Source organism: Brachyhypopomus gauderio, chromosome 1, assembly GCF_052324685.1.
Source record: "Brachyhypopomus gauderio isolate BG-103 chromosome 1, BGAUD_0.2, whole genome shotgun sequence".
NCBI lineage: Eukaryota > Metazoa > Chordata > Actinopteri > Gymnotiformes > Hypopomidae > Brachyhypopomus > Brachyhypopomus gauderio.
In genome coordinates this window covers 47,886,762-47,900,563 of record NC_135211.1, presented here as the reverse complement: position 1 = coordinate 47,900,563, position 13,802 = coordinate 47,886,762, and the positions used below count along the sequence as shown (strand labels likewise).

Genomic DNA, 13,802 nt, shown 5'->3' with positions numbered 1-13,802 from the left:
GCTCCTTGTGAAAGAGAACGTAATGGCGAAAAGGTTAGGTAAGAGAAAAATTGATTCTGAATGTAGGGTATTTAACCTGCAGTGGACAAACGATTATTTTTTTGTTCAATGCAAAGAAAAGGCTGTTTGTCTCATCTGTAAAGAGGCGCTTGCGGTATTCAAAGAATACAATCTACGACGGCACTATGAATCCCGTCACAAAGACCAGTATGATAGTTTGCAAGGCCAAATGCGGGCAGACAAACTGTTAAAGTTAAAAAGTGGACTGTTAGCTCAGCAGAATACATTTGTACGCCAAGCTCAGCTGAACCAGTCATCCGTTCGGGCCAGCTTTCGGGTTGCTCAAATTATAGCAAGCAGCGGTAAACCTTTCACGGATGGAGAGTTTGTTAAGAAATGTTTGAATGCTGTCGCGGAGGAAGTGTGTCCCGAGAAGAAAGATGTCTTCAATGCAGTGAGTCTGTCAGCGAGTACAATCACCAGACGCATCGAAGAAATCGGGGGTAATGTGTATGTACAGCTGCAGCAGAAGACAAAAGAATTTGACTTTTTTTCATTAGCATTGGATGAGAGCACGGATGTGCAGGACACAGCGCAGCTGGTAATTTTCATTCGTGGAGTTAACGCAAACTTTGAGATGAGCGAGGAGTTGGCAGCCCTCCAAAGTCTCAAAGGGACTACAACGGGGGAGGATATTTTCGGCAAAGTATGCCAAACCATGGAAGACTTGGACCTGGACTGGTCAAAGCTTGCCAGCATTACGACTGACGGGGCTCCTAGTATGGTGGGCGCGTCTCGGGGTCTAACAGGACGCGTGAAGCGGGAGATGGAAGAGCGGGGTCTCACCGCCCCGCTACAAGTCCACTGTTTAATTCACCAGCAGGCACTGTGCTGCAAAGTGTTGAAGTGGGATTCTGTCATGAAGGTTGTGGTGTCATGCATAAACTTAATCAGAGCAAAGGGACTTAAACACAGGGAGTTCCAACAATTCCTGTCTGAGCTGGAGTCTGCGCACGGCGACGTGCTGTATTACACAGAGGTCCGATGGCTGAGCCGGGGCAGAGTTTTGAGGCGTTTTTACGAGCTGCTACCTGAAATTAACGCATTTCTTCATTCAAAAGACAAAACGGTCCCAGAGCTGATGGACCCAGAGTGGAAATGGCACCTGGCATTTTTAACAGACGTGACAGAAATTCTGAACAGCCTTAACTTGCAGCTACAAGGCCAGGGGAAACTCATTTGCGACATGTATTCCCACATAAAAGCATTTGAGGTGAAACTAGCGCTGCTTTTGGAGCAAGTGAAAAAGCACAACTTCGTCCATCTCCCTGCTACCCAAAACCTCTCTGCAGAGAACCCAGCGGTCCCGTTCCCAACTGAAAAGTGCGTGGAAGCACTGGAAATGCTCAAGGCGGAGTTCGGTGTGCGATTCCGTGAACTACATGTTCATGCAAAAGAAATCCGTCTTTTCCAGAACCCCTTTGTTGCCGACATCGATGAAGCCCAGCCTTCTTATCAGTTTGAGTTGGCCGAGTTACAGAACTGTGATGTTCTGAAAGACATGTTCAAGCCCAACAGTCTTATTGACTTCTATGCCGCACTCCCAAACGACACGTACCCTAACATAAAAAAACACGCAATGAAGATGTCCACACTTTTTGGAAGCACGTATATCTGCGAACAAACATTTTCGCACATGAAACTCCTGAAAACTTCGCTGAGATCAAGATTGACAGATGAACATCTGCATCAGTGTTTGAGACTGGCTGTGACTAGAATGGAACCTGACATTCAACTTCTCACCAGCCAAATGCAGGCCCACAGTTCACACTGATGAACATACATAGGTAAGCTCACTTTTCTGACTTGAATGAGTCATTCTGAGTATAAACAAATATGATCATAAAATCTACTGGGATAAAATGCATAAAAAATGTATTGTGCTGTGTAGGTCACAAGGAAGTTGATGAGAGAGAAAGGTATCTACAAGCCTTCTAGAACCTACAATCTACAAAAGGATTATAAGGAAGGAACACGAGAACTTTGAGGGACTACTCATATGAGTCATTTAAGGAAGAAATTCTGTTCTGACAACTTTACCTGTTAAGATGTGCACGGCACAACAGAAAGTTAATGTTCCACAGACTTTTTTTTTTCTGTGAAGAACCCAAAGAGCATTTTTTGGTGTTATTTATTTTAATAATGGTGTTATTTTTTTCTTAAATAGTGTTATTTAGTTGGTTAATAGTGTTATTATTTATTACCAGACTTTTTTCTGTGAAGAACCCAGAGAGGATTATTTAGTTATTATTTCATAAATATTGTTATTTATTTTGTTAATGGTTAATATTTAGTTTGTTAATAGTGTTATTGTTTATTTCTTGACTTTTTTGTGTGAAGATCCCGGAAAGTGTTATTAATGTTTGGTTATGTGTCGCTTTCTGAAAACAATAAATGTTGCAGCACCCCTGTGATTGTCAAACTTTTCTGTTTCAAACTGACCCCGGCCCCCCATCAGAGAAGAGAAAAGTTATTTGGCCCTCGCAGGAAAAAGTTTGGGGACCCCTGCTCCAGAGTCTCAGGAGAGAAGCCAAGCTGCTCAGGACCCTGGACAGCGCCCCCTCTGGCTGCTGTGTGCTGGTGTGGATGAGTGAAAGTTCCTCAACAGTGACTGGAGCAGGAGATCTCACTGTCCTCAGTGTTCGTACCATCTTCACCACCACAGCACCACTCACACTGCACAACAACAAACACCATTTACACCGTTTACTCTTAGTAATTTAACAAAGTCCTGCAATAATAAATGTAATCTGCCTCAGAGTAATCTAAATTACTTAGAATACTATAATTAAATAATATAATATAACGCCACATGCCTGAGTGTGCGCAGGTGTGTGATGTGTGTGAACAGAAGCCTGACTCCTCTGAGAGAGATGGCTCGTGGGTTTAGAGTGAGGTTGAGTGTGGAGGCTGAGAGACCCAGCACTCTCCCCACAGCCCTGCAGCTGGGAGTGGACAACTGTCCTCCCAGAGAGAGGGTGAAGTCCAGGGCCTGGAGCAGAGGAGACACCTGTCCTGCCTGATCTCTGGACTGGAGCTCTTTACACAGAGACGGGATGTATGGATCAGCACCACTGCAACAGCAAACAAAACCACTTACAGTTAAGTAAGGAAACACATTTACATTCTGTACACAGATCAGTGAGTGTTAAAAGATGGAATGTTGAACCTAAGAGTCATTCATTAATATGTAATATTTATGTAAATAAGACATAAAATATTCACTTTAAATATTCTGATGCTATTCTGAAATGTCAAGTGCAGACCTGAGTTGGGAGATGTAGGGCAGACACTGAAGGAAACTCCTCACTTCACACTCTTCATCTGACCAGCCTCTCAGCTCTACTGGTTTCTTCACTGTGTAGAGTTTCAGCACTTCTAGGAAGAGGGAGGTCTTTCTCTCTGAGAGGTCTATGATCCAGACTGCAGGAACTGACTGGTAAACTGGCTGTAATGCTGGAAGGACACTCCTGCCTGTTTGAGTCTCATAGTTCTTCACATGTGAGTACAGATCCAGCAGGAAATCACAAATATCAACCTTCAAATAATCATCATCATCAACATATACAGGGAAGTTTGTGTAGCTGCACACAGATGTCAGCAGCTTAGTGAAACTCTCTCCTGTAGCTGCATCACACTCTGCTGCTGTAACAATCAGCTTCAGTAGAAACTGGAGGGTGGACATTTTCTTTTCTTTAATATGAAGAATATCATCCTCAAACCTGTTGGAATAAAGAGTTCACAGACAACACAGAATTAGTAGAATTAGTAGAAATCAGAAGACATAACCGATTAATTTGTACAGTTTGCTGTAAACAGACCATTTCCAGTACAGTAACACCACCATTAGTCTGAACGCTGGTTCATGTCTCCTCTAAAACACACAGACCTGCCTGCATGTGTTTGTGGATAATGAGAGACGCAAAACAGACCAAAGAAACTTTGAGTGTAACACAAGAAATTCACCACAACCATATAGAATTTCACATGATTATGACCCCTATCATATAACAAGTTTCACTATCTCCTCTTTCTCACACACACTAGTAATGATGTCTCAGTGTGTGTGTGGACCTGCTTGTGCAGACTGGTACACTTAATCACGTTAGTGTCTTCACTTTTCTTGTTTCACTTTATTTATCTTTTAACATTTCATTATAGAAATTCTGACAATGAACTTAGTGAAGCTGTGTCCTCTCCAGACAGACTAGTCCACAGTCCTGATCTGTTTAGTGAAGCTGTGTCCTCTCCAGACAGGCTAGTCCACAGTCCTGATCTGTTTAGTGAAGCTGTGTCCTCTCCAGACAGACTAGTCCACAGTCCTGATCTGTTTAGTGAAGCTGTGTCCTCTCCAGACAGGCTAGTCCACAGTCCTGATCTGTTTAGTGAAGCTGTGTCCTCTCCAGACAGGCTAGTCCAGAGATATGATCTGTTTAGTGAAGCTGTGTTCTCTCCAGACAGGCTAGTCCACAGTCCTGATCTGTTTAGTGAAGCTGTGTCCTCCCCAGACTCATCTACCTCCTGCTAGCCCACTCCACTCACCCCCCTTCACTACTGATAACACACTGCACTCACCCCCCACTATTGATAGATCACTCCACTCACCCCCTCACTACTGAGAGACCACTCACCCCCCCCACTCCTGATAGACCACTCACCACCCCACTACTTAAAGACCACTCACCGCCCGCACTACTGATAAACCCCTCACCCCCTTACTACTGATAGACCACTCCTCTCAGCCCCCCCCCCCCCCCCCCCCCTCACCTCACCTCTGGGTGAGTTCTATCCTCTATGTTCAGGATCTTCTGTGAGTCTGTGGTGGTGAGTTCTATCCTCTATGTTCAGGATCTTCTGTGAGTCTGTGGTGGTGAGTTCTATTCTCTATGTTCAGGATCTTCTGTGAGTGTGTGGTGGTGAGTTCTATCCTCTATGTTCAGGATCTTCTATTCTGTGGTGGTGAGTTCTGTCCTCCATGTTCAGGATCTTCTGTGAGTCTGTGGTGGTGAGTTCTATCCACTATGTTCAGGATCTTCTGTGAGTCTGTGGTGGTGAGTTCTATCCTCTATGTTCAGGATCTTCTGTGAGTCTGTGGTGGTGAGTTCTATTCTCTATCCTGTTGCATCCTGGGGCAGCAGGCTGAGGGTGACATACAACAGATTCAACAAACTGATCTGCAAGGCTGGTAACATTGTGGGCAGCCCCGTCGACAAGGGGGGACCACCGGGTCTGTTGTCCCGGGCCCCGGGGCCGGGGGGGGCCCATCAAGAGCCTAACAATTTATTTTTTATTTAAAGTCTATAATTTTAAATATAATCTTGAAATCTTTAATTAATATAAAATTCTGTACTCAAATTAAGCTCAATGGCTAAAATATATATATATATGTTTTTTACCTATCTGAATATTTTCCATTAAGTGCATTCATCCCCGCCTCCCACTGAAAAATGGATTGATCCAGCACTGACTGTAGCCGGCTGGTACCCGCCCACAGCAGGAAATACAGTGGTGTATAGTTAAAAATGGCGAGTAAACAGAAACCTGGAGCACAGAAAAGAAAGGAAAAAAGGAAAAGGGATGAGGATTACAGAGGTGAAAGAGATCACATGAAGAGATTTTTAAACAGAGGGCATGAAGGGACAGCAGGGTTTGACAGTGTGTTCAAGATGACGGTAAGTAAATAATAAGCGCTGATGTTGTAGCGCGGTAAAGTTTAAGATGAATAAGTTTGTTGTGAAGATACTCATGAATAATCCCTGACTGTCTGAAATAGCCCAGACCAGCAGCACAGCCGAGAAAGCTACAGAAGAGGCAGGGAAAGATGACAGGGAGAGAGAGTGTAGCCAGCCCAGAGCGATGTCGGAGGAGGGGGCGGCTCCCAGTCCTGACTCAGGGCAGCGCGGTAGGTTACCGTAACAGTGTCAGTCAGCTTTCAGAAACAGCTTTGATGTGTGGCTATATTATATACTATATGACCTAACACAAGGATTGTCTGCTACAGAGGAAATTCATAGCGAGCAATGTAGGGAGAAAAGGCAAAGAAGAGACCAGGGAGAGTGAGATTACAGCCACTGAACACGTAGAGCAGACGAGAGTGAGAGAGACTAAGGAAAAAAGTGGGAGCGATGATGATGATGGAGCAACAACAGGAGGAAGGGAGAGTGCATCACAAGTTGTCATAGACTTTAAAGATCCTGGCTTATGGCCAGCTGTAATGTCTGACTCTGACAGGGTAACTGCAGTGCGTGTTCTAGCAACACGAGTATCTATCACAGGTGGCAAAAGATAAATGTGGAGTGTAAGAGTTTCCCTAACTATTTGTGTTATGTAGGGATGCAAATGATTAATCGACTTTAGATTAATTGTCGATCAAGTTGTTACTCGAACAAAATGTATCAATCGCGATTAATCGTTAGAGAGCGCTCCTGTTGTAACTTCAGATGAACAGAGCATAAGAACGAGAGGTGAACACGTGTCGCGAAAGACCAGAGTGGAAAACAAAATGAAGCGGGCGAAAAGACGTGCGGTGTGGGACCATTTCAACATTGTTAATTTAGGCTAAGAAGTCAGATGTTCTCTGTGTAATGCGGTATTGAAGTACAACAGTTCCACTAGCTCACTCAATTATCATTTGAACACCATGCAGCTGTCCTGCATATCACCAGTGCACCTGGTCAACCTACAATCACAGCTACACTGGGAAGTCGAGCGTTTTCGAAGCTCGCTACGAAAAAAGAAGAGTGAGCTAAAAACAAAGCTAGCTACTGCAGATTGTTGGACGGCTCTAACAACAGAAAGTTACATTACCGTGACGCGCCACTACACTGACGAGAACTGGCAGCTAAAATCTGCAGTGCTGATTACGAGGAACATGTCGGATAGACACACCGCTGACAATTTAACTGACAAGCTCAATGATGTTGTGGAGACTTGGGCACTCTCCGGTCGCGTTACAGCATGTGTTCACTACAACGCTAGAAACATTGTCCAAGCATAGGCTCAATAATATTCTGTTTGGCTCTCTATTTAATTTCTTCTTAAAATTTTTTTTTTATGTCCAGAAATTCCAAGTCTCCTGAAAGCATTTCGGTAGAGGATCCCTGATGTCCGCGAGTCACATATAATTCTCCCGGAATTCGGAATCCTTTTTTTAAATGAAAGAATGTATTTTGTTATACCATAAAAATTTCCTAATGCATAAATACTTGAGCAATATATCATATAATACAATATAATTATCATAATATAATATATACTTTTTGAATAAAGTGTTTTAACTATTTAGCTGATATTTTAAAAGGCCCTATTGAAACACTGAAATTCAGGTGAAAAACGCCGCTTATCAATTAATCGAAAGTCGATCGATAAGATCAATCAACTAATGATTAATGAATTAATCGATAATTTGCATCCCTAGTGTTATGCAATGTCCCCTAATGGCAGGGGAAAAAATTGAAAGGGACTGGGTCATATACAGCAACTCAAAAAAAGCTCAGTTTTGTCTGCCATGTTTATTATTTTCTTTTGAACAAGTTATAGGCAAGTCAACAAGTGCACTAAATTCCACTGATGGGATGAAAATGTGCACTTAATATAGGAAGCTGTATGAAAGATTCCCAGAACACAAAAAAAACAGTGGCCACAAATTTTGTTATTGGAAATGGAAGAACCTACAACACTCTGTCCTGAAGGCCTCGGGCATTGACAATAAACAACAACAACTTGTGGAGACTGAAATAGAAAATAACAAAGCCTTACTAAAACATCTGTTAGATGTAACTCTTTATTTAGCCTCTAGACATTTACCATTTAGAGGGAGTACAACTGTACTTGACAAACCCGATAATGGGCATTTTTTAGGCTTGATTGAGCTGTTGTCACGATATGACACCATTCTGAACAATCATTTACAGAATATCAGAGAGTACAGGGAAAAAGGGTTCAGACTCACTACCTTTCACCTGAAAGACAACATGAATTTATTGAGGTCTGTGCTCAGTGTGTTCTAAACACTATTCTAACAGAAAGACAGAATGCAGCTTACTTTTCTTTAATATGTGATGCCACACCTGATGTCTCCAATTTGAAGCAAAATGTGCTACTTCTTAGGTATGTTAGTTCAACTGCTTCAGGAGAAGGATGGGAAATAAATGAACGTTTTCTAAAATTTAGAGACTTTTCAAATAAGAAAGGGGACGAAGTTGCAAAAATGATTGAAGACACACTCAGAGAATACAGAATAGATTTAGCTGACTGTAGAGGTCAGTGTTATGACAATGGGGCCAATATGGCAGGAAAAGTGAAGGGTGTACAAGCCCACATAAAAAAGAAAAACCCTCTGGCCACATTCTTACCCTGTGCATCTCACACACTAAATCTGGTAGGAGTCCATGCAGCCCAGGCATGTCCAGAAATAAATATGTTCTTTGGATTTGTGAATGAACTGTATACATTTTTTAGTGGCAGCCCTCAGTGATGGGCAATTTTGATGAAAGTTTTACATTGTTCTTTGCACAGTTTATCAGATACACACTGTAGTGCACGCATAGAGGCAGTACGCCCTGTGGCAAAGCATTTACCTGATGTCCTTAAAGCATTGGAAGCACTTATCACACAAGACAACCTAACTAGTGAAACAAAAGCTCAGGCACAGGGTGTAAAGACCTACTTTGAGTCTTTTAACGCAGTGGTGCTCCTAACATTTTGAATAAAGGTTTTAGGGTACTTAGAGGACAGAAATCTTGCCAGTCAGTCTTCTTCCATTATCCTCGATACCCAAGTTGCCAATATAAAAAAACTTGAAAAAGAGATGGCTTGTATACGTGCATCCTGGGACAGTTTGTTGAGAGAGGCCACTGTTGTTGCAACTGCTATAGGCATTGAGCCAAAGCTTAAAACAAAACAGAGAAAGAAGAAACGTTTTTTGATGACATGGAGGAAGAGAAAAGGAAGGAGTACCCAGAAAACTACTATGTACATTTGTGATGAGTTTTCTGTTCTGTGGAATTTTCAAGAAATGACCAACGATTGCATCAATGCATTATGTGCAAAACTCACAAAAATACAAAAAAGACTTCTCAGATTCTCTTGCAGACCAAGTTTGTCATTTAAAGAAAATACAACATTTAAAAATGACTTTGGACCTCTTGACCTGCTTAATGCAATTTATAGAATGGGGCTGCGAAGCATGTATGTTAACTTGTGTGTTTTGCTACGCATTTTTTTGTGCTTACCTGTAACTGTAGCTGGAGGAGAACGTGCATTTAGCAAAATGAAGCTAATAAAAAACTACCTGCGCTCCACAATGTCTCAGGACAGGCTAAATGGTTTGGCCATGCTTTCCATAGAACATGAGCTGGCCCAAGGACTAGACTTCAGTGCACTCATTAACAACTTTGCCATTAAAAAAGTTAGGTGCATGGCATTTTAGTGCCTTTAATTTGTTGTTAATTGCATTTAGGTTGTTGTTTGCACTTATATTGTTGTATGTTGTTGCACATGGTTTCGTTTGTCTTGTTCTATTTTTTTTTGTCTTGTTGAATAAGGCACTCACCCTACAATTAATTGTCTTACTGTCTTATTTTATTTAAAAAATGACGTAAGCCGGGGGGCACATGAAACATTCTTCTCCCTCTCACCACCAGAGGGCTCCATCTCAAGAATACTGAAGACTCCTGTTTCAGCTGGAATTCCACTGATTACTTTGCCTACATAAGCCAGACGGACACAGCAGCTCCTTGTGAATTGTTGCTGACACTTTTGTGAAAGTGTACCAAGGTGTTTATCTACTTCTCTCATTATTGTTCTGTGTTTTGACCTGTTACTTCCTGTTTTTGCCTCCTGCCTCATCTGTTTGTATCTCTGTCTGTTATTTCTGTAGGGACCTACACTTACACCATTAGTGACCTACGCTTATACCATTAGGGGCCTACACTTATACCATTAGTGACCTACACTTATACCATTAGTGACCTACACTTACAGCATTAGGGACCAACAATTACAGCATTAGTGACCTACGCTTATACCATTAGGGGCCTACACTTATACCATTAGTGACCTACACATACAGCATTAGTGACCTACGCTTATACCATTAGGGGCCTACACTTACAGCATTAGGGACCTACACTTACAGCATTAGGGACCTACACTTACAGCATAAGAATACTGAAGACTCCTGTTTCAGCTGGAATTCCACTGATTACTTTGCCTACATAAGCCAGACAGACACAGCAGCTACTTGTGAAGTGTTGCTGACTCTTTTGTGAAAGTGTACCAAGTTGTTTATTAGAGGTGTGCCCAAAAATCGATTCTCATTTACTACGATTCAGAATCGATTTTAAATGTCCCAAAATCGATTCTAAGTCGTGGTGAAGTCTCGCGTTACGTAATTACAAAATTACGCAAGACTTTACGCAGCATGTTCTGGGACATGGAAAAGGTTCAAAACACATGGAGGAAAGAGATATTCAACCTGTCCGGTCTTCATTTAAGGCAAAAATATGGGTTCATTTTGGTTTTTACCGAATGCCGGGGAAGACCGAACTGGACACAATGTAGCTTGTGTGCAAGGCTTGTGTAACGCGGTGAGCACGGGATAATATAGAGAAGGGTGAGAAATAATACAGAGAAGGATGGACCCAAGTGCCGGCTCGCAAGAGCAAGACTATTGACACTCGTCAAATGTATTAGCGAGAGGGAAACGCGCACAGCGACCCAGAACTAACAAACAAAACAACACGGAAGACTCAACGCGCAAGAGAATAGAAAGCAAAACCGTGAGGGCACGGAGTAAATAGAAACAAAAAACCAATGCGGAAAATACAACGCGTGAAAAATAACACTCAACCGTAGTGAGATGGGAGGAAGAAACAAAACAACAACAGTAACTAAAAAACAGCGCGGATAAATGCAACTCGTAAACGAAACCAAGGACACCAGCAGAAGTAACTGGCAAAAAAAACTGCCGCAGCAAAATAAAACCCTTCCCAAAAATAAAGGCAAAACGGATAGGAAGACATACAGGATTGGGAAAACTTGAGATGGGTCAGGAAGCGACGCATGAGATACTCGAATAAGTAAAGAGAAAGCATAACAGAGAGAGGTGGCGAGACACCATTAAACGATAAGCAATCACAGAGAAAGCAGAGACTGGCTAAGAACGTACGGTTACGTCGGTTTAGTCTGGGACTGACTCTGGTGCCCCTAGCGACGGCTGGGGGAACTGCATCCGAGCCAGCCCTGACAGCTCGCAAAATGAACCTCAAGAATTTTGGTAACAACAAAAACCATTTTATTTTACCAAAGCACTTAATTTTTGTTAATTAAATGTGAATGACACTTAATTTTCTGTATTTGTCGTTCTGTCTTCCAGACTGTAGTAGATCATGCAGATTTTATAGACTGAGGCAGACATTTTTATAAATCAAATCGTTTTTTGAATCGAAAATCATTTTGAATCGAAAATCGATTTTTGAATTGAATTGTGGCCCCCAAAATCGGAATCGAATCGAATCGTGAGATAGTAAACGATTCCCACCCCTATTGTTTATCTACTTCTCTCATTATTGTTCTGTGTTTTGACCTGTTACCTCCTGATTTTGCCTCCTGTCTCATCCGTTTGTACCTCTGTCTGTTATTTCTGTAGCTCTTCTGGTTTAGACCCTGGACTGGGTTGTAGTTATTTGCCTTTTGTCCTTTATTAAACCCTTTATACCTGATAATGGATCCTCACTCTGAGTCCACGACACTTTGTCAATTGATAACACTTTTCTTCATATGGAAAGATGAGTTTTATGATGTAACACAGAGCTGATCTCAAGTTCAAACCATAAGCTTCACTGAAGGTTACGCTACCAAATAGTTAATCATGCAAAGTATGTACACAATTGTGTTCTGATTCAATTTACATACGTCAATAAATACATTGTTCTAGACAACTGAATTGTGTAATTATCATTTTTAAGGTGGGTTTAAATAGTACAGAGCTACAAAAGGCCACTTATAACCAACACAAGCTATCAATCAAATACTGCAAGAATGTGTAAACCTGACCAAATCAAGTTACAGCATTAGGGACCTACAGTTAAAACTAGAGGTACAAAAAAGACAAATTCGCAAAAAAATCAAGGCACATAACAATGATTAGGATGTTGCATTTATATATCATTTCTTTCACACATCTGTTCCACAACATTCAGTAATTCTTTATATTGAGAGAACAACTCACAAACACCATCAGAGAACATCAAACACACCCCTGTAGCGTAAAGACTTCTCACTCACCTGAGCTGGGAGATGTAAGGCAGACACTGAAGGAAACTCCTCACTTCACTCTCTTCATCTGACCAGCCTCTCAGCTTTACTGGTTTCTTCACTGTGTGGAATTTCAGCACTTCTAGGAAGAGGGAGGTCTTTCTCTTTGAGAGGTCTATGTTCCAGACTACAGGAGCTGACTGGTAAACTGGCTGTAATGCTGGAAGGACACTCCTGCCTGTTTGAGTCTCATAATCCTTCACACGTGAGTACAGATCCAGCAGGAAATCTTCATCTTCTGTATGTGACATCAGTTCCTCTATAGTTCTCTTAACAGTGTCTCTCTGATGAACAGCTGCTTGCAGACTCAGGTTCAGTAGAAATAATCTTTTTTTATTCTTATAGGATTCTGTTTGATTATGTAGTGAAAGAAACCTACAAACACAACAATTAACCCATTTATTTCTGTTCAATATATTTCAAGATAGCTTCAAAGATTGAGTGTCCTGTATAATATTCTTCAAGCATTAAAAGGCATTAAAGTTTAAAGACTGACACACAGCAAAGATGTCATGAAAATGTCATTCATCAGAACACAGGATATAATAAACTGTGATGTTACAACAGAATCACTTTAATTACAAAGATATGCAGTTCACAGAAATGTAACTAGTGTAAGAGTGAAAAATGTGCAAACCAACAGAAGTTCAGTTAATACAGTGGTTCCCAAACTTTTTCTGCCGTGCCCCCCTTTAGTAGATGAGAATATTTTTGCGCCCCCCCCCCCCCCCCCCCCCCCCATATTGATTAGGGATGTACCGATTCACGTTTTTCACTTCCGATACCGATTCAGATATCTGAGGCTTAGTATCGGCGATAGAGTAAAACTGTGCTGAATCGACTTAAAACATTTTTTTTTTTAAACACAGACATACTGAATTAGAAGTTTATTGAAAACTCTGTACCAGTATAGCACACTTAAACACACACAAAAACATGTAAAAACAACACAACTTGCATTTGTTCAGTCAGTGCAATTATGAATATAACATTGAATGTAAAATAAATAATACCAAAGAACCTGAAACTTACAAAAACAATAGGTTCACAACTTTGGTCAAACATGAAAAAAATAAACTGCAAGAAACCTTTTAAATGGTTCAAGAATTCTAAATATAATTTAAAATAAATAAGGAGATGAAATAAGAGAAACAGCAATTCATATGCGGCTAGTTTGCAAGCGCAGACATCACGCAGAGCACAAAGCATGTAACGGCCAGAAATATGTGTACTGTCTCTTTAAGGGAGCGAGTTGAGTGCGCGTATGGAATATTGTTGACTCAGACCACTGCTCTTTATTTTATCATTATTTCATTTCTGTAAGTAACGCATTCAATGAGCTTTGGGCAACTCACCAGTTCATGTATGAACAGTCAAGTAGTGCTGGAGCCCAGGTTTAATTTGGTCAACCAGCAAATAAACGG

General features: G+C 41.4%; 1 protein-coding gene and 1 long non-coding RNA gene across 2 annotated transcripts; both read left to right on the top strand.

The window, feature by feature from the left end:
- The first annotated feature begins 30 nt into the window (after window positions 1-30).
- On the top strand, window positions 31-2,548 carry LOC143523132 (general transcription factor II-I repeat domain-containing protein 2-like). Its single transcript, XM_077017336.1, has 2 exons — window positions 31-1,847; window positions 1,952-2,548. The coding sequence occupies exon 1, from the start codon at window positions 230-232 to the stop codon at window positions 1,832-1,834; it is 1,605 nt and encodes a 534-aa protein (XP_076873451.1). The 5' UTR covers window positions 31-229; the 3' UTR covers window positions 1,835-1,847; window positions 1,952-2,548.
- Window positions 2,549-5,529: 2,981 nt separating this feature from the next.
- On the top strand, window positions 5,530-13,047 carry LOC143523151 (uncharacterized). Its single transcript, XR_013133234.1, has 3 exons — window positions 5,530-5,732; window positions 9,705-9,837; window positions 12,456-13,047. It is a non-coding gene; the product is annotated as an uncharacterized LOC143523151 (long non-coding RNA).
- Window positions 13,048-13,802: the final 755 nt, after the last annotated feature.

Bases quoted from the DNA above. Each gene is read 5' to 3' on its own strand.
- LOC143523132 (XM_077017336.1), top strand. From the start codon at position 230: ATGCGGGCAGACAAACTGTTAAAGTTAAAAAGTGGACTGTTAGCTCAG.